Below are 21,701 nucleotides of genomic sequence, written 5' to 3' on the forward strand. Positions count from 1 at the left end.
TGAAACATGTTTATTAGCACAGTGTTCTGGCCACACTATTTTTTGTTTTCGTTTAAAAGGGTTAATTGGATGTGTGCTGAATTTTAAATCTGTAAATTTACGAGCAAAAAATTCGTATTAGTAGAGCACGGATTTGTGTTGACCAGTTTTAGTGCGACGGGTGATCACGTGTGACCAATCTAAAGCGACCGGTTGTCCTGTGACCGGTTCACATTTGACTAATAATCACCGAACCGAATTAAGGTCTGTTCATACTTAACAGCACTGCACGGCTTCAGCACTGCACGACTCCGTTTCAAATATGTCATTTTATTACATTTCTATTCATATCTACCTACACGTCGCGGTCACGTCACATTCACAGCACTTTGGCCGAGTGCAAGGCAAAATCGGCTTACTTATACATTACAGGCCATGACGATACGGCGCAATATTGCTAACGTCCTATTGTCGAGTACTTACAATATGAATGCATACACGTGCATTCGTAGCTACGCGTTATAATACAAGTCAGCAAAAATGTTTCGGCGTTTATCGAACGAAAAATTAAGTATAATCGCGTTGTTGTTGGAAGAAGAAGCTCAAGAAGGCAATAAAAAAGCACGGAGGTGTTTTGATGTGCATCCCATGTTAAAAAATAGAAAAACTGAAGGAGAGTTTTGGACACTGTATAAGGAGCTTGTGGATGATGGACAAATTTTTTTTAAATATTTCCGTAAAAAATTCAAAAAAAAATTAAATATTTGCGCCAAAACCATGTTGAAAGCTGTCAACTGTCACTATCGATAATTGGTCCAAAACAGCAAAGCGGCAGACTCATGGCACGTAATTCGCGTGTATATTTCCACGATGGCCAAAAAAACGGATACGATACGTTGACGGATGTTGCTGTAAGGTATGAACAGGAAATGTCGGGTACTGCTGTAAGCCTGGCGTGGCGTAAACGTGACGGTTGGTATGAATATACCCATACAAAATGTACCAAAGAATACTTTTCGTACGGCCGGATACCTGCTGAAGTCGGTACGTGCTGACTAGGTATGAACAGACCTTGACTAGTAATCACCGAACCGAATTATGTTAAGCACGAATGTTTTATATGTCTATATTTGTATTATGCTTATATTTCTGACCACAGTGGCGTGTTAGAGTACTCTGTAAGGTAATTAATAAATACATAAATCTTGTTTGTGTCGACCAATCTGGTTAACCCTCTTTTTTTACGACTGGTATCATTGGGGAATTTTTTGGCGAGTGGCAGCGTTGACAGCAACTGTCAAACCGAGGCGTTGACACATAGACATAGAGCGTGCGATTGTCGAGTACTGTGGCCGGATTCCCGCGATGGTGGCTGCGCCCCCTCATCATGGATCTCCTCAACACGCTAATAAACTATATATTCGCGATCACAGGTCAGGAACATCCACCGTTTTGGAAACATTTGACCATTCACCACATCGTCGACCTCCACCACTCTGTTTTTAATTTGAAATTTCACATAACCCCAAAATCGACAATGACTCAATGCGAAATATGTGGAATTGCAAGAAAGCATTTGTTATGATTTCGTCGCATTGTAAACATTCATTGATTCATTAAAAGATGACTCTATTACGAAAGAAAATAATAAAACAAACGAAAATAGGGATTTTTAATTAAAAAATAAATTTATATCACAAAGAAATCAAGTTTAAAAAAAATTGATACTATATTTTACGATTAGAAAAAAAAAAGTTTCAAAGTTGAATTTACCTTTAAAATATTCGAATTTTAATCCTTATATTCGATTTTGAACAATTAGCATAGTTGGCACTATATAACTTTTATTATTTGGATTAAAAATACTGAATATTTATAATGCTTTCAAATAGTTGGAAGTACTACCTAGTAGTTTAAAAAAAAATACATATGTGTATATCTTAAATAAATATAACAATAACGATAATACGCATTATCTATAATACTCGATCTATGTGTTTATAATGACTATAATGTGGAAATAATTACATCGTAATTGCAACATGAAAGAAATTAGTCGTTTATGTAATATACATAATATAATATTAATATTTAGCATCGTTCAATTTTAAAAGGTCTCAAGAGCCTTAACAATATCCACTAAAATACATATATAACCGGCCTATCTTCTACATATACTGATTACAATATGCAATAGTAGTGTGCATATTATAATGCGATTCGCCATTACGGTCGATAACTCAATTGAAGTGAAATTTGGATATTTGGAAATTGAAGTCATATATTGTATATGTTCATAATATCATTGTTAATATTTTGCTAGCCTGAAGAAGTTCGTTGGCTGCCCATTGTGTTTGTACACAATGGCTACAGTTGTTGGCCAGTGTATAGTATAGTTATCATCCACCTGATTTAAAACAATACACTAAATAATGGTGAACGGGAGCCGTCTTATTAAGGCTCTTATTTTATTCGCTAGTCAATAACTGTGCAATTGTTATTAATTTTTTGTCAAATTTTCCATCACCGGTTGGACCGGTGACAAACTGAAAAAGGTTATCATTTATCTGACACTTTTTACAATCGCTTTCCAGTGGGGGCGCAATTTATTTAAAAACGTAGACCATATTATTTTTAATTACATTAAAAATATTGTTAAGAAATTCGTAAAAATTTCATAATGACGATGACTAGATGATCTTTTCACTGGTCCAGTATATGTATATGCCCACATTAAATTAGTTTCAATGTGCTCATTTAAACAATAATCCATTCAATAGTAAAATTATACTCATTTTCAAACAACACGAAGCTTTTCAAATACTAATATAAATTAATTTTGACTCGTAATAATGTTTAATGGTAACTAATTATTTGGTTAGTTTATAATTCCAAAAGTGGTCGGGAAAAATTTATCAGTAATTAATTATAAACTTGATCAGTAAATTATTCATTTTTGTTCAGTAAATAATTATTTTTTTATCAGTAAATAAATCTTTTTTGATCAGTATTTTATTTATGTATTTGTGAAATTATAATTTTTGACAGTTGGATGATAGCGTGTCGCCCCGCTACTGTCCATTCTCACTCTTTTCATGGTCCACACACCGTAATATCCATCCAAAAACATCGTAATATAATTTTTTTAAAGTTTTATTTCATCAATATTTTCACAAAAAAAAAACATAGCAGCTAACACTTATTTATTTAAGGGTCAGGTTAGGTTAGGTTTAGTTAGGGTTGGCCCTATTAAATTAAGATTAGGTTGTTAGGGTCGGTATTTATTAATTTAAGATTGTCAACAAACATCAACACGCGAGAACTGAGACAGTGAGACTGAACTGAACCTGAAGCGAGGGGGGAGATTATTAAAAGAATGTTGCAAAACTCATCAGGATTTTTTATACTAGGAGCCATAATGTGATATGACAACACTGACGATTTTCTGGCTTTCAAAATGAAATGATATTACTGACCATCTTATAATAATCATCGACCGTTCCATTTTATCATGTGATCGTTTTGGTTTAATAACTGATTATTTAGTTTAATAACTGATCATTTAGTTTAATAATATGATAACTAATCACAACATACTGATCATATAGCCAGCAACATAGCTCGGTCGTTAAGCTTCTGCTTAGCGTCGAGAGGCGCCGAGTTCGATCCCAGGGCCGGGCCTCGAATGAAAATGAAGAAAATTTCAGAGTATACTGTTGGTCAGACCTGGATTTGTGACTTCAGGTTGATCGTTTCCTATCAGAGTTTGCCAATTTTCTCTGATTTCATTGTTGAAACAGTTCCCGGAAAAAATCCCATACAATAAAGTCACCTATAATTTGTAATTGATTAATGTGCAATAAATAAGTTTGTGTACAATTTGATAGATGTCTCATTCATTTGCGAGTTTTTCAGTGTCTCGTAATTCGGTGACTTATATAAAAAAAAATGCTGCATTGTAATTGTAATTTGTAATTGGCCAGGAAGGCGCATTGGGGTTTACCTGAAAGGCCTTCCTGGTATATACAGTAAGATGCAGAGAAATCGCATCACTTTCAATTGTTCGATGTTTTCGATTTTTTTTAATTACATGAAGCTATACACAAGTTTTTTTGGTTTTATTATTTGATTTCAACTATTTAACATGTTTTACGATTAAAAAAGATTATTTATATTTTTAAATTAAGGCGAGATACGAATTTTAAAAAAACATGCAAAATAGGGCATTTTTCTTGTATTTCAAATGTCTCTAGCTAAAATAATATTACAGTATATATTTTTCTATGAATTAAAATACATAGGCAATGAACATATGACAACAATAAATAGTAATATAATAATTACTAGACAATCGTCTTGCTTCTATGATGGGATGGTACCTGCCAGTGGGGACAATACGACTTTTTTTAGTATGTCGTCCGAAATTTCTGCAAACCATACATTTTCAACAGTTTTTTTAACTCATAATTTGTCCCAAGGTGCTGTTTTTATTCCCTTTGCTTTATAATAGCCTGTAAATATTCGATAGGTTGTAAGTCCCGACTATTGTCTGGTCATTTTAGCGACCCTAAACCCTTTTTAACGGCAGTTATATGGAAAAAGATGGTTTTACTGCGAAAAATTCCACAAAATTTGGACTTAAGATGATTGGGAGAATGTAATCTTTACTGACGAGAGCAAGTTTAATCTTGGCGACTCCGACAGAATAAATTGGATGAGGAGAAAGCCGAACGAACATTTCGAACGAAAGTCAACCGACTTCAAAATTTCAGGCCGATTTTGCAAATTATCATCGGGCACAAATGATATTTATTGTATTTAAAATAAGTGATTGATATCATCAAACAAATTTAATAGCGTTTTATTAAGTTTGGACGGCTATTTTTTTTACAAATACAAAAATACAAAGAGAAAGTAGATATTCATCACTAAAATGACCAGACAATAGCCCCGACTTACAACCTATCGAATATTTATGGGCTATTATAAAGCAAAGGGAATAAAAACAACACCCTGGGGCAAATTATGAGTTCAAAAAACTGTTAAAAATGTATGGTTTGAAGAAATTTCGAATGACATACTAAAAAAAGTCATATTGTCCGTGGGGGCAGGTATGGGTCCTGTCATAAAAGCTAGACGATTGTCTAGTAATTATTATATTACTATTTATTGTTGTCATATGTCCATTGCCTATGTATTTTAATTCATAGAAAAATATATACTGTAATATTATTTTAGCTAGAGACATTTGAAATACATAAAAGAAAAATGCCCTATTTTGCATGTTTTTTTAAAATTCGTATCTCGCCTTAATTTAAAAATATAAATAATCTTTTTTAATCGTAAAACATGTTAAATAGTTGAAATCAAATAATAAAACCAAAAAAAAATTGTGTATAGCTTCATGTAATTAAAAAAAATCGAAAACATCGAACAATTGAAAGTGATGCGATTTCTCTGCATCTTACTGTACATAATAAAAAAAAAATAATAATAATAAATTTCGAATACTCACTGATAATTTCGAAATATTTACTGACAGTTTAGTTATTTTTGTTGATCAAAAGCTGAATAAATTACTGCTCAATTAATAAATACACGTCATATTTAATAATGTTTTAAGATGATATTTGGATGGCTTGGTGCACAGATATTGTATGTCCATTTTTGAATTTGTATCCAATTTTAATTTTCTAGATGATGTTTAACAACTACATAGTAGTGTTGTCTCCAAATGAATTGAATGAATTTCTTTTCTCATTCTCCCACAACAAATAAAAAAAATGTGATTATTTGCATAAATTATTCTGTTGCGAAATGTTGATTTTTGCTGCTTTGCATTCACGCACCGCCACTGCGCTGACTCGATATTGACATCTAATAATTTTTTAACGGTCGAATAGATTATTTATATATTATTTTTGACGGGTCAGTGGTGTTGGGACGTGCGTCTAGAGCTGAACACACCACCGCTACCTTTCTTCATCTCATTTTATTATTACAATATTCACGAGACGGCCGACCGTTCAACTTCACCATTCACTTTAATTTCTTCTTATTAATAGTTTTGAATATGAATTAAAATCAAAATTTCAACTCGAATACAAATAAATAATAATAAAAATGAGTGAATCCTTGCCGAATATTGTATTAAATTTCAATAAGATAGTCATCGGTCCAGTCCTCTTCTACTGCGCCCTTTTTTATCGTAAGTCTATTTATTATATTTATTATATAAAAGTGTTGTGCCCGATGAAATATCATCGCATGGGTTATGGCATATTAAGTTATTAAATTTTAAAAAAATTAAATAAATGTGTCGGTCTGTGTTTGATCGAATTTTTTTCAAATATATTTAATTGTTTAATATGAAAAAAACATGGTAAAACCTACCTACCTACATATCTATACGTGTATATATAAAATTGAATGTCTGTTTTTAATGCACAAACATTTTTTTTAAGATACAAAGTATTTTACTCAATGTACAGTTAAATCGTACCCTTTTATTTTTTAACATATTAGCCACAGTAACATTACAGAGTACTCTAACACGTCACTGTGTCCAGTCAAACAATCATAGCATCATAATAATAATAATAACCTTAGTCATAATAATAACTACCTGCTATATTTTGATGGAAAAATCATTGATATTTATCTATATATATAAAATTGAATGTCTCTTTGTCTGTCTGTCTCGTATAGGCTCCTAAACCACTCAACCGATTACGATGAAATTTTCAGGATTTGTTGTATACATGTCCGAGAAGCTTACTGTGAAAAAAAAAACGGGAAAAAACCTCTTAATTATAATATTCGTAATTATACTCTTAATTATATACTCTTAATTATAATATGCGCCATTGTGTAGTCAAGGAAATGTGTTCGTTGGTAACCACGTTACCAGTTGACGACACGGCTTTGAAGAGACATTAGTAGAGCTCCAACCAACGGGAACGGGAATTGTATGCCTTATTCTGGCATTGCAACGCATACCGTGTTCAGCTAGTAAATAATATAAAAATGAATTAATTTTCAATGGATGGCGCTAAATGCTCTGAGACTATTTTCCTAGAGGAAACATCGGTAGTAAACAGTATATATAGAAGTTTTTTTTTTATCTGTTATTATGTTCGTATTATTATATATTCGTACGTTTTGTTGGCAGTGTTATAACTGTGTCGAATCTAAAACACTATTATAGTACGGCAAGCGTTATTGCACACAGGCACACACAGAATAGCTCTTTTATATATGACATTTATCGGCATATTCATATGTACTTATGAAGCCCTCTGTATATCGTACCCAGAATTAAAAAAAAACACACATGTGTGAATGTTTGTTTCCATAACTATTCCATGGTATTATTTTCAATATAAGGATACATATAAAATTGTAAGAAATGCACTACAAGTAAAATTTAAAAAAACTTTTTTTCTATTTTCTTTATACTTCATCTCTTGCTTATATAATTTTTTTCTTGATTATATAAAAATAATAATAATAATCTATACTAATATTTATTTTGCATATGTATAATATTATGAAAAATAATATTTTATTTTATATCGTGTTATTTGAGCAAGACATTTTTATATTCTATGTGCATATACAAAAAAAAAATACATTAACACTAATTTATAAAATACAATACAATCTTGTCGCAGTTTAAAAATGAAATATGATTTTTGAATTTAGCCATACTTGTATGTATGTATATATTTGTTTAATTTAAGCATTAAATTATTCATTTGAAATACCTTCCAAAGGTATCACTTAGAGCGAAGACGTTGAGCAATGTCTCATTTCGTAATATCCATAGTGTTCAAAAAGTGTTAATTGTACAAAAAACAAAACAGTAGAAGACAATGCAGCGGCGCCGTCGATAAAATCGACCGTTTGAAATTAATATTTGAAGAATACGGCGTATCGGTCAATGTGAGATTAAGGTGAAGGTAAGTTAATAGGACTCGAATTCAATTTCTCCTTTTTATGAGGCTTGCAAATTTTGTTTGGTTTTTATACTATCTTATATGAAGTTCTGCAGCAAGTCCAAACTGTTTGTTTGATATGCCGCATGTTAAACATTGATGTTTTAATCTTATCTCGAAGAATATCTAACCATTGTCACATATACATATATATATATATGTAGTATTAATATATATATTTTCTTAGTGTGGTACAAAAAAAAACGACACTGACTAAATGTCCTGATAAAATTTGATATCATCGCTGATATTACGAGGAGACGCAGTAGGCCTTTGAGCCTCGTAATAGCAAAGTTCGGCTGTCACCCGAACACGGACATCGTTATCATTGTACGATACGAGATGCACAGTAACGAGTTCAAAGCACCACATCCGGATCTATTCTTATCTTATGTCATATGTAATAGTATTACATACTATGTGAGACTTCCTCGACGGTGGAATACCAATCTATTGTTGCCGCATTGACCTTGTGAGGATTGAGGGGTATCGGAGCTCGGCGTCAACGTGGCGACAACGATAACAGTTCAAATTCGGACTATCAATATTGCGTTGACACAGCGACACGACCCATCACATTATTTTAATCATCATCGATACGTGCACTCACTTGTGTGCGTGTATAAAAAAAGCAGCTAATGTCAGTAAAGCCGAAGGTTAAGCTGCGGACGAAATTTAATCTTTCACCCCGCGGAACAATCGATCGGCCAAATGTTATTAATATATGCATGCACGGCATTATCTAACAAGACAAATGACATTGCCGAATGATTTTAAATTGGGCGACGCCAGGAGCGTTTTAAAAATGTATTTCTAGTAAACAACATATGAATGCGTTTTTATCATAGCTGCTATCCCCAAAAAAAATATTATATTGTCTTTTCCAAACACTTTCAGTTTCATTGACAGATTTAAAGTCATTTTTCTTTTACTCTTCTATGTATTTTATTTTGAGAACAATTTAAACGTCCATTTTATAAAATAAATGGATTTAAAAAAAAGTTGTGTGCATTTCTAAATGACTGATACAGATTGCATTAGAAACTTTGCTCTAATATAAACCCACTTTAGAGGTCAAAGAAGTCAACCAATAAAGCCCTATACATGAGCCCCCCCCCCCCCCCCCAACGAATACAGTCTGAGAGACCTTTGCTTTGATCAAAATCTTTGAAAAAAATATGACAATGACCAAAATACGAACTGACAACGACCAACGCTTCTCTCTACCGGATTCCTTCATTTTTACACTTCGGCTTGGGACCTTCGACTTGACATCATCATTCATATTCACACGTAATATGTAAACAAAAGTAAAATCTTTTGACAGTTGTCAATAGCGGAAGACTGCCACGTTGCCACTTTTAGTATCTATTCTAATGTTGAAATCTATTTTCTCGAATGATCGTTACATATTTTTTAATGGTCACTTTATAATGCCAAAATATTCGATTCGATGCACAAGACGAGATTGTTTAATGCACCGAAAATAATGCAAAATTTTAATGCACAAACATTTTTTTTAAGATACAAAGTATTTTTCTTGATGTACAATTAAATTGTACTCTTTTATTTTATTTTATTTTTAACATATTAACCACAGTGACATTACAGAGTATTCTAACGCGTCACTGTGTCCAATCACACAATCATAACATCATAATAATAACTACCTGCTATATTTTGATGAAAATATCATTGATATTTATCTATATATACATATATAAAATTGATGTCTGTTTGTCTGTCTCGAATAGGCTCCTAAAACAAAGAACGATTACGATGGAACTTTCAGGATTTGTTGTATGCATGTCCGGGAAGCTTACTGTGAAAAAAAACCTCTTAATAATAATATTCGTAATAACGATTTTACCGACGCGAAAGTTTGAAGCGCCGTTGTGTAATCAAGGAATTTTGTTCGTTGGTAACCACGTTACCAGTTGGTTTATGATGACACGACGTTGAAGAGACGTTAGTAGAGCTCCAACCATGCCGGGTTCAGCTAGTAATTGATAAAATCAACCACGGGCGTTGCTCCACGACCACTCAACTAGTTCAGCACAGCTTACATTAAGCAGGTCAATTTCATCTGCTCAACCTGGTTGAGCAGATATATCGCTCTAGATATTGGAGACGTTGCCAACATATTTGTGCGAGCCACAGGAGGAGAAGACAAATCACGATTCCTCAGGTCCCTGAATTTACTAGGTGTATAAAACTTAAATTCAATTGTGAACTAACTTATAGCGTACATATGTACATCATTATCCAAACATATGCATCCTCACTATTAATCATCACACTTTTAATACTATAGAATGTCAACACCGGATTGACACTTTCATTCAAGCATTTGTGAAAAGATAATTTCAACTATCAAATACTGTATTTATTAAACTTTGAGTTTTGTCGTTTCAGTTGACTACGTTGACATCGACTACTCGCTATGGCTGTCATGGCTGCTCATGCCGCTGATCATCACATTCCTGTTGCCAGTAGTCATCATCGTACTGCTATACTTGAGCGCAATCATATTCCACATATACAAATTCAACAGGTAAAGCTATCTCAATTTACTTTTATGCATATCATATAATAATATATAATAGAATAAATAGTCCTTGATCTTCAATTGTGCTATAAAATAAATAAGGCTTATCGTAAGGTGACGAACGTCTGAACCGTTTGACCTCATTAGAAATGTCCGTCTGATTATTATTACCATAATAATATGCTCTATTATTATTATGATTACAGAGAAAAACTCGTCAACACATCTGATTGGAAACACCGAGGACGACAGGCTGTAGCTGCCGTTTGGGACGCTCACGGATGGTTCTGGCACGGTACGTCGTCCTGACTGAAGCCGAGATCTAAATTCTCTCGTGCAAAATGCCCGATTTATTAATATTGATATGTTACATACAAATGAACAGAACTTTGCATATATATATATATATATATACATATATACATAATATGAAATTATTTTAGGTTATAATATTTAAAATGGCGTCTAGTGCATTTTTTCTTGATAAATAAAACAAAAGGTTTATTTTGAAAATAATTGCTTTTCCATTATAATCATTTCCTGGTATTTAAACTTCGAGCAGCATAAACTATTTAGAAATTCTTTATTATATGATTTATGTAAATTATATATGTATGTATGTATTAGTCTTTCAATAAAACCTCGTTAATTCGAAATTAGAGACCAAAATTTGTAGCTCTGTGTACTGATCAGGCTGCACTGTTAACTAAGGGCGAAAACACACTGAGTGGTACGTTGTACGTGTTTTTTTAGATACTTTGAAATATGCGAAAAAAACGCAGCACCCCGTACACGTAAACAGTCCCAAAAATCACCCCCTGGAGTGTTTTTGATGATATTTGACAGTGATCGATAACGGTGAATCCCATATTTGAAGAAATTTGTTGGTTGCATATATATACATATGTATATATACCAGGAAGGCCTAACAGGCAAACCCCAATACGCCTTCCTGGTCAATTATAAAACAATGCAACATTTTTATTACACAAACCGCTGAATTACGAGACACTGAAACCTCGAAATTAACTAGACATCTATAAATTTTGTTGTATAATAATCATACTCAAGTAGTGGTAGGAAGGTTTTTAGCCAATTTCATCGAGGAACCGTTTCAACAATGAAATCAGAAAAATTGGCAAACTCTGATAGGAAACGATCGACCTGGAGTCACAATATCCAAGTCTGACCAGCAGCATTACAGATAATATACTCGGAATGAATTCTTTTCAATGGAGGTCAACTCTCGATGGTAGGCAAAAGCCCAACCACTGAGCCATGCTGCTGGCTACATGGATGTGCATTCTGCACGTGCAACTACACCTCGGTATTCGGTTTGGTGAACACCCACTGTTTACGGTCACAGCGGAAAGCCAAGGACGTGACGTCCCATACCACTCAGTGTGTTTTCGCCCGTAATACTCTCTGGATCAATGAATGTATTTTTTTCAAAGTTTGATCAAAATATGCAATTGAATTCGATTGAATTTTGACTGTTTGAATCTCAGCATGTACGAAAGACGAGATATTCATGGGGTTGCGCAGATGACATTTCGATGTACATTGATGATTGACAATTCTTAAAATTGATTTGGATCTTTCTGGCAAGTTTAAAATGGCAAAAGCCAAGACAAAATGAGGATGCAGCCACGTGGTTTGCAACCATTTGTAGCGGAGCGCTATTTACAGTATCTTTTGTTTATACTTCTCTCGTTCACTTTCGGCTACACTCGTGTTTTGCTTCGTCTTTTTCATTACGCTTTGTATATTTTAGCATTCAATGCACAAGTTTCGCATCCATACCTCAACGATTAGCAAAAAGCTAAAGCTTTTTGGTTGAAAAATTCATTTACCTGATATAATCCTGAATTTAATATGATCACAATATACAATGGTTTTTATATTTTTTAGGATATGAAATATCCGGATTGGAAAACATCCCATCCGACTCGCCGGTCCTGTTCATCTACTACCACGGAGCACTGCCCATTGACATGTATTACTTCATCGCGAAACTGTACCTATGCAGAAATCGGTTAATTCATACAGTAGCTGACCGCCTGCTATTCAAAATTCCAGGTATACCCATTGCAGAATAATCAGTGGCGGCTCTTGAAATTAAAAAAAAAAAAACGGTTTGGTACTGCAGTACCTCTTAGTCCCCATGCATGAGCCGAGATTGATTTTAATATTTTTAACACTTAATTCCGACCACATAGTGAGAGAATTTTAAACCTTCAGGATGGTCGATTATACTGGAAGGTTTCCACGTGATACCTGGCACGGTGCAGCAATGCGCCAGCGTCCTGAAGGATGGCAACCTGCTGTCGATCTCGCCTGGCGGCGTCTACGAAGCCCAATTTGGCTGTGAATACTATAGACTACTGTGGAAGAAACGACTAGGATTCGCCAAAGTCGCTCTCGAGGCCAAAGTTGTACGTATTCATCGTACTTCTCAATTGTATCCATCTTCTAAATTAATTCACGTACCGTTTATTCTTTGCAGCCGATCGTACCACTGTTCACGATGAACGTGCGTGAAGCGTTCCGCACCGTAGGAATATTGCGTAGGTTATTTCTGCGGATCTACACGCTGACGAGGATCCCACTAGCCCCCATCTACGGTGGATTCCCCGTCAAGCTGGTGACGCACGTCGGAAAGCCGATCCCGTACGACGGCTCGCTTACGCCAGAGCAACTCCACTGCAAGGTAATAGTTCAAGAATTGGAACGAACTTTCAGCTCCGTGTGGATTTTCACGCGTTTTTTGTGTTGTACAGGTGGCTGCGGCTATCGAAGATCTAATTGAGACGCACCAGCGCATTCCAGGGAGCATAACGAGAGCGCTGATAGAACGCATATACCAAGTTCCCAAGACTAAGACTAAGACTAATAAAAACCATACCGTCGTTGAAAACGACAAAGAAACAACGACAGAGGAGAGTTGAGTGTCGTTACGCTTTTTATGTGAGACTAATTTATAAGTTAAGTTTAGATCTTGTTGGTTACGTTGCCATAAGATGAGATGACAGTTTGTGTACTGATATACCGGGCCTGATCCTTAATTAGATAACTCGGTATACGCTATTTGCTACGGCCTGTCATGCATTTGAGAGATAAATATCATTACCATGAAATAGCTATTCTAAAAGCTAGTACCGTCACTACACCTGTGAAATCTCAAATTTCTCGAAAGTCATATCATGTCTCAAATAAAGCTAATCTTTTGATGTTTATAGATTTAATATACATATAATATTATATTCTTGCTTCTTTTTCTTTTTTTTGTGTTTGAAATGTAAAAGAATATGTTGTCGAGTAGACGATAGTCATATTTTCAGGGTCTAAACATATTTATCTAAAAATTTATATGTAATATATATATACGTGGCAATCATTCAATAGTAATAATTACGTATGTATGTATGTATGTATGTTATCGACAATTTTGTTATGACACTACTTAATATTGCAATTCCATTTGTCGTTCATTTTACGACAGTCCAAATCGTGGCATTTTTATTCTTTAAGATTATTTAAGATTTATTTGAAATGAATATGTAATGTATGTATGTAATAAAAAAAGACACTTATTTTACTATTATTATAATATTTAAACTAATTGAACAAACTATTGTATCAGTTCTATATTGTACTTGCTACGATTCCTTATATGTATGTATGTATAGAAATAGTGTACTTACGAGACCTAGCAAATTTTCAAATATATTATAATATACATATACATAATATTTATTAATTACAATTTTACAAAAATGTTGAAAAAAATATATATACATATACTAAATGTTCACAAATGATGAAAAAAAAAAAATAGCACAATTTATTTACGTCTATCCTTGTCCATTGTATATACATATATTTTTGTAAATATAAAATGAAGTTATGTATGTATTATATGTACGTTCTTTTAAGTAGTTTTTATCTATTCTTATCACACATTTCTAAAGATTGTTTCGTTTTACGTGTCACACAGTTTTTGTATTTTAGAACAGATTGAACGAATTCTCATCGAATGGCTGCGAAGATTGTTGAGATTGAGGAGGTCGTTGTCCGCCGAGACCACTTCCGGGACGATACTGCGGCTGCTGATTAGATCAACAAATTACTTTAACGGCATACGCCTACTTTAGTACGTTAGAAAAGAGGGAGAGAAAATAAATATGGATATTAGAAGAAAAAAAACGGCATGCTTCAAGTGTGTTATTATATAAGCGAGAAAAAAAGCAACTGAAAAGAAGAATCCGCAGGCAAAATAAAAAACGTTAATAAAAAGCAATATATTTTAGGTTAAATAATTTTTATTAATAATATAATAATAATAATGCTTAGTAGATTATTAAATAAGCGTAATTAATAATAACATAGTAAAACAGTGCATTAAAGTATAGGCAATAGAAACAGAACAAGTAGGTACATACATAATGTAATATGTAATAATTTTATATAAATTTGTACAAAACTAATTAATATGTAGGTACTCAAATGAGATCAATCAAAGGTTAATAATAGTCATCCTCCGCTCCAGACGACACGTATAGTATATAATATATAGTACATTCAGTGTCGTCTGGATCGGCGGTATGATGTCGAATAAATAATATGCGGATAAAAGCATGCGTTTGTAGCGGAGTGTCGGAGACGGAGACGACTACATGTGCTGGTTCGGAGGCCGTAAGCCGCCTGGAGCTGGCGGACGACCTCTAGCACGCACCTGCTGCACACGAGACACATTCACATTCAACGACATTCTTATTATGATGATAGCTTACATGTGCAATCAACGTGCAAAGTATAATAATATGTATATGGAAAGAGTCTACAAAGTCAAAGCAAGCAACCGCTCGGATACTATATAATATTTTTCAATATCAGTTCCACTCTATGCGGTGTTTAAGGTCTGCTCCGAATAGGTGAATCTTTTTGAGGTCGTCAAGTGCCGAAGAATTACATTGGTTGGTGGTTTTCATACTCTTATACAAGTGCAAAGGAGATTACATTTGGACTAGTTGTTAATATTACAATAATGTGTAGTCTGTTATATATGTACATGTGTTAAATTACTAGTCTAGACCGTTAGCGGTGCGCTAGTTTGTGTATGGGGGGGTTGAATTGAGTAATTTCACCAGCTAAATAAGTTATTTCAAAAAATTATAAAAGATAAATAACAAACCAAATGTTATTCTGAGGCATAACAATAACACTGAGCATCAAAAAAAAAACACTACATGAATCGTTACTAGTTTTGACCCACTAAATTCGAATATGACAATGATGTTTGTCAGCTTGCTCTTTAATTCAAAATCTAGTATTATTGCTGTGCCAAAAGTGACTATTGGAATCAATAGTCAGATGGTTTTTCTATTGATTATGATTTTTTATTGCTTTTGATATACTAATAATTAATTAGTAGTAATGAGCGATGGCCATTTCACATTGAACATTTCATATTGTAATTTAAAATCATTTAACTCATTTAAAAAAATATTAATATTGAAAACGACCCTTATAAACGTGGTAAAGTGAATAATTGGCAAAATTAGCTCGTGATATTACGAAATAATATATTGTTGACTTTTAAAATCGCTAGATAATTAATTATACGTATTTTAAAGCAATAAAAAATTAAAATCAACCGAAAAAACATCTTGACTATTGATCATAATATTCAAATTCAGTGGGTCAAACTTAGTAATTAGATGATTCTCCGCTCGGGTAAGTAAAAAACCCGATTTTTTTGTGGCTCAGTGTAATCATTAAAACGAGTTGTTTCAGCGTAATAAATAAAAAGCTCAAAGTTGAACTTGAAAATGCTTGAGCAACTAAATAAATAAATTCAATAAAAAAAAAAATAGATTAACCTATTCGGTGCGCACCAAAAGGATACAAACAACTACGTTTAATATACATATGTAATATATAATATATATACGGAATGAGAAATATATGAGTGATATTGAATACCTGCTGCAAGAGATGTCTCAGTCCGGGATTGCTAGACATCACGGGTCGCATCATTCGATTACCGGGTGCATTGCCCATGGAGCCACCTAATCAATTCCAACTTAAATAAACTGACACACACTCAACGGTCGTATGCGGTGAAAGTACACGGATAAAAATCATTACCGGTAGGCACCTGCTGCTGCTGTCCCGGCGCCGATCCCGGCCCCTGCGACATCATACCGATCGCACCCTGGCCCATGCCGACCTGACTCTGCGCCATCCCCACCTGCCCCTGGCCCATGCCGACCTGATTCGGGCCCCCCATCCCCACTTGGCTCTGCCCCATTCCCACTTGATTCTGTCCCATACCGACTTGACTCTGACCCATCCCCACTTGGCTCTGCCCCATGCCCACTTGGTTCTGACCGATTCCCACTTGGCTCTGCCCCATCACCACTTGATTCTGCCCCATCGACACTTGGCTCTGACTCATCGGTACCTGGCCTTGGACCATGAGGCTGGGATTTTGCCCCATTGCGCCCGTACCCTGATTCGCAGCGCCGCCCGCTCGACTCATCTGCATCAGCTGCGCCTGAAAACATGTACCAACGTCAAAACGCTTTCGTCACATCAAATAGTTGAATTGCCAATCAATATCTGACTAATTTACTAGATTAAGTTCATAAATAATATCAATAACAATTGATGTTTGAAAGACAGTAAGCCCCCTACTGGCATTTTTGTAATAGCAAAACTTCACGGAACAAACTCCACTGCAAATGTTTTGCTTTTTTATGTCAAGAATTTTGCAGTATTGTGGAGAGTATAAATTTCGTTAAAATTGAGCTCAACCCACCAGTGGTGACTTCATTCAACTATAAGTACGTACAGTACCGTGCATTGAAATCTCATTACCTCTAAATATTTTGAATTCTCGGAATTTCTCGGTAGAAGGTTCCCTGCTTTCTAAAATACTTTCTAAAATTTCAAACATTTTGAGGTATTCTATTAAGTTACTATGATTTGTGCGAAACTTGACGTGGCGAATAAAACTCGTGTATAGCTACATGTATTTAAAAAAAAACGAAAACATCGAACAATTGCAAGTGATGCGATTTCAATGGTATCCGGACATGTACCCCCTGGACATTAACCCCCATGTGCAAATAACCCCCGCCATGGATAAAAATTGTTTAAAAATAGTAATAAATAATTAATAATAAAGTAAAGTAATAAATAAGAATATAAATTAAGTGTGGTAGAGCATGTTGAATTTCAATTTATATACAATATTTCATTTCAAATTTATTGTTGCAAATAGAATAAATATCAATTTAAAATACTTTTAGTCATCAGTTAGCGTTTGCGTTCTGCGGTATTGAAAGTAAATTTTAATGGAATTATATATTATTGTTATTGTATTTTAAATATTTTTAGACTATCCATGATGGAATTTGTAAAATCGACAAAAGCAAAAGAAAAAGAGATTAAAATACAATTGATTTTGGAATTTTGTATATTTTAAATTATTATTATTATTATTGATTATTTATAAAGAATCTGATATATATATTATTAATATCTGTATTTTTCTGGCTGAAATAAATTAGCATTGATATTGACTTTTAATTAAAGGTACTGTCAATTTTTATAAAATATTTTTATCCTTGACAGGGGGGGGGGGTTTTGACCAGGGGTATGTGTCTGGGGGGTATGTTTCCAGGGGGTAAGTATCCTAGAACCGATTTCAATGCACAGTACTGTATACTACTCTAAGTATATACTACCGCTTCCACTATACATAAGTATATACTACTACAGTGGTGACTTTATTCAACTATAAATATATACTACAGCTAGCAGTATGGCTCGGTGGTTGCGTTTATGTTTAGCACTGAGAGGTTACCGGGTTCGATCCCGTGCTAATCTTTAATACTGCTGGTCAGACTTGGATATTTGTGACTCCCAAGTCGAACGTTTCCTATCAGAGTTTGCCAATTTATACGATTTCATTGTTGAAACGGTTCCTCCATCAAATTGGCAAAAATCATCCTACCCGCTATGTTTCAAATATCTGAATGTGATTTATGTACAAGTCTAAATCCATAGACGTCTCTTTGGATTAATTCATAAATTGTTAATTTCGTGTTCTTCAGCCTGTCAAAATACAGCGATTTATTTAATAAAAAAAATGCTAGTAGAAAGGCGCATTGGGCTTTACTTGTCAGGCCTTCCTGGTATATATATATCTATGTGAAATAAAATAATTAAAACTCGATGACAGTTCTAACCAACGGCCACAATCTAACAACCAGTTGCAATAGCTCTTCAATATCAGCGTGAATTGTGTGATCCGTAACAGTTCCGTTGCCAAACAAAACCCAAAAGGTTGCCACAACTAAACGTGTTCCATTCGGTCAACAATGCAATACCTCCATCTGTTTGAAATGATGCTCTTGCTGCTGAGCGACATGAAGACTATCCTGGATTTGTCGCACGTTGTTAATTATTTCCATCTGACTTTTATACTGCGCTTCCTGCTGCTGAGCAGCTTCCAAGGTTTGCTGAAGCTGAAATTCGCAATAAGTCAATTTGTAGACACGATCACCGACAGGATACGACAGTGAGCGACACACATGCAAACTTTAGTACCTGCATAATTTTTTCCAAATTTTGCTGACGTGCAGCTTCTATGTGCTGGGCGCCGTAGCCAGATCTTTGCTGTTGACCCGGAGCTCCGGGCTGAGGACCGCTGGGAGCTCCCGCGCCTCGACCTGCACCTCCAGCCTGCATACCCTAAAATAAACGCCCAAATCAAATCCAATCGAAACCGAAGGCCGGTAAGTTTATTCGGCTTACCTGTAGTTGACCGGTGAGCTTGGACTGCAACTGCGGAGCACCGGATTGAGCCAACTGGCCACCTCCCATCGCCATCGTGTTCGTTTGAGACATCATAATATTACCCTGCTGTTAAGTTCATCGATTAATTATATATTTCAATATGATATTCAAAGTACATACAGGCTAATAATACAGACCGAAAGAGAGGTTTCCGGCTGGGACGTGGGTGTATCTTGCAAACCAGGCGCACCTGTACCAACGGTCCCCTATGATAAGCAAATATTTCAAATTATAATCGTATCTCGATGTGTAACACAACTTTGTTAGCGTTGCACAACTGCATAATAATAATATATTGCCAAGACTGAAAATACAAAAAGAGCGCCCGAATTTGGAAGGCTCATAAAAAAAAATCGGATGTGACCAACCCATGACTTTATCTATGTATTTGAGGAATATAAGAAGGTGACGTAACAAAATTCCATAATTAAACATGCATACACGTTCACACATACCGGTTATGAAAGCATTTTCTTACACAAGACTAAAGTTCTACTTCCGGTTGTCGGATTTTGTTCGAAATTTTTTTATTACTTAAAATCACCATAATTATTATACACATTAAATATCAAGAAATTAAAAATAGTTTATAAGGTCAAAATGAAATATTGTTTTAAAAAAAAATAATACTTCCGATTTACGAATTCTTACCAAAACCTTATCAGCTCTAAGTTAGTTTATAAAGAATACAAATATAAATTTTTAGCTTGATACGTTCAGTGGCGTTGAAAGAATCGTGGCCACAACATTGTTGACTTTTCTAAGAAAAAAACAATCCCACTTTCGGTTTATTAAATTCAGTGATTTTTTTTTATTTTCATCACATTGATACAAGAATTATACTTGAACTTTTCGTGAAGAGCACACATGTTTAAGGCGTCGAAAAAAATAGTGGAAGAAAAATCGAACAAGAGTAAACTGCCACTTCCGGATGACGGATGCTTACCATAATTTTATACATAACTTGGTATTAAGCTTAAACTTATAGATGTGAAATTTTAGTTCTATAAACCAAAAGGTTTCAAAAGAAAAACATAAAAAACCTCGATTCTCTAGAGTAAAAGTACTACTTCCGGTTCAGGTAAAAATATTAGGGTATAAAATTTATCGATAAGAATTTCAGTAACCGATACTAAGTTTCAGTGCGATAGGACTAACGGTGTTCAAAAATTTCCCAAAATACACAGACACATTTTTTCTAGATCATGAAAATGTGATCAGTGATCGATTCCGAGTTCGAATCGGTCAAAATCTCGAGTTGGAATTTTAGCATGATCACAAAACTTCATCTATTGTTACTACGTACATACATAGATAAAGTAAAAACAAACTTAGCTGCATTCAGGATAAAACTTTTTATTCATGTATTCAACATATAATGCAGTTTTGAATATTACATCTGACAATTAGCGGACTTAATTGAATTCTCCGAACATTTCGAGCCGATAAACCTAGAGCAGCAGCGTGTTTTTACGAGGAGACTGCAGAATGGAAGCTCTCACTGCATCCACATTTGTTGTTCCTGTTGCTGTGCGAAGTCGGCCAGGAGATTTCCTTTTTAATGCACAACCTGTTTCCCTGAAGTTTGTCATCCATCTATGAATTGTATTTTATCTGGAGTGGGATCACGTCGACTAAGCTCAAAGTCGACATGAAATTTCTAATAAACTCTTCCACAACAAAAGCACGGTGCTCACCCAACCAAGCCGTTGCGTCAACTGAAAACTGCATAACCACAACTTTCAAATGACACCCTCTCCACTCCTCTACCCCCGCTATTTCTTATTAACGCCTCATCCCGAATTCGGTCCAAACCTGGAGATAAATAATAACTCATTACTACCTAGAAGGATGTAAAAGGCAGGGGCAGAAGTCAACACTTTGGTGCCAGCAGCGTAAGGAAGAATAAGGTTATTAAACTTAGATGCAAACTGGTGGAGTGAGCAGAAGGCACAAGACAAAGAGAAGACAGTGCAATTGCCTACATCCAGAACAGTACAACAATGAACAGGTCCACAAAATATGATCAGCATCGTACATACTCCCGAGTCATGTTTCAGCATTAAAAGTTGAGTTTCACACTCAACATTGGACAAGCTTGTTCTCGTATCTCTTGAACTCGATTATTTTGTAGTACCTACCACCTATTTAGGTTTGTATTTTAAACTCAAAATTTACGATTTTAAATAGCAGACCTTTCTTGGAATGAAAACTAGCAGAAAACACAAAAACAAAACAAAAATATCTATATTACAAAGCGTAATAAATAAAACAAATACCTGTCTTTGTTTGGCCATCATTTGCGTCAT

At 34.5% G+C, this 21,701-nt stretch overlaps 2 protein-coding genes across 9 annotated transcripts in view; one reads left to right on the forward strand and one right to left on the reverse strand.

Annotated features, from left to right (window-relative positions):
• Nucleotides 1-1,237: 1,237 nt before the first annotated feature.
• On the forward strand, nucleotides 1,238-14,456 carry LOC143909006 (DGAT1/2-independent enzyme synthesizing storage lipids). Of its 2 annotated transcripts, none has more exons than XM_077426885.1 (7): nucleotides 1,238-1,412; nucleotides 10,392-10,530; nucleotides 10,731-10,819; nucleotides 12,436-12,603; nucleotides 12,766-12,959; nucleotides 13,031-13,234; nucleotides 13,305-14,456. In XM_077426885.1, the coding sequence occupies exons 1-7, from the start codon at nucleotides 1,367-1,369 to the stop codon at nucleotides 13,470-13,472; spliced, it is 1,008 nt and encodes a 335-aa protein (XP_077283011.1). In that variant the 5' UTR covers nucleotides 1,238-1,366; the 3' UTR covers nucleotides 13,473-14,456. The 2 variants fall into 2 exon arrangements, with proteins under 2 accessions (XP_077283011.1, XP_077283010.1); XM_077426884.1 differs by lacking the exon at nucleotides 1,238-1,412 and adding an exon at nucleotides 5,911-6,187.
• The window catches only part of MED25 (Mediator complex subunit 25), a 12,682-nt gene continuing 5,102 nt past the window's right edge, over nucleotides 14,122-21,701 (reverse strand). For 2 of the 7 annotated variants that reach the window (XM_077426880.1, XM_077426877.1), the window contains exons 13-20: nucleotides 21,672-21,701; nucleotides 19,530-19,598; nucleotides 19,351-19,458; nucleotides 19,144-19,287; nucleotides 18,924-19,061; nucleotides 16,675-17,083; nucleotides 16,510-16,595; nucleotides 14,122-14,633 (exon numbers count right to left, since the gene is read on the reverse strand). The exon at nucleotides 21,672-21,701 is cut by the window's right edge and continues 159 nt beyond it. In XM_077426880.1, the coding sequence (XP_077283006.1) occupies nucleotides 14,532-14,633; nucleotides 16,510-16,595; nucleotides 16,675-17,083; nucleotides 18,924-19,061; nucleotides 19,144-19,287; nucleotides 19,351-19,458; nucleotides 19,530-19,598; nucleotides 21,672-21,701 (1,086 nt within the window). In that variant the 3' untranslated portion in view covers nucleotides 14,122-14,531. Of the gene's footprint in view, nucleotides 14,634-14,956; nucleotides 15,263-16,509; nucleotides 16,596-16,674; nucleotides 17,084-18,923; nucleotides 19,062-19,143; nucleotides 19,288-19,350; nucleotides 19,459-19,529; nucleotides 19,599-21,671 lie in introns of those variants that run through there. The other 5 variants (XM_077426881.1, XM_077426879.1, XM_077426878.1 and 2 more) reach the window with 4 other exon arrangements.

The sequence above is a fragment of the Arctopsyche grandis genome, chromosome 3 (assembly GCF_051622035.1).
Source record: "Arctopsyche grandis isolate Sample6627 chromosome 3, ASM5162203v2, whole genome shotgun sequence".
In the NCBI taxonomy this organism is placed as follows: Eukaryota; Metazoa; Arthropoda; class Insecta; order Trichoptera; family Hydropsychidae; genus Arctopsyche; species Arctopsyche grandis.

Bases quoted from the DNA above. Each gene is read 5' to 3' on its own strand.
- LOC143909006 (XM_077426884.1), top strand. From the start codon at position 6,103: ATGAGTGAATCCTTGCCGAATATTGTATTAAATTTCAATAAGATAGTC. The intron at 10,531-10,730 runs GTAAAGCTATCT...TTATGATTACAG, and splicing joins CACATATACAAATTCAACAG to AGAAAAACTCGTCAACACAT. The intron at 10,820-12,435 runs GTACGTCGTCCT...TATATTTTTTAG, and splicing joins TCACGGATGGTTCTGGCACG to GATATGAAATATCCGGATTG.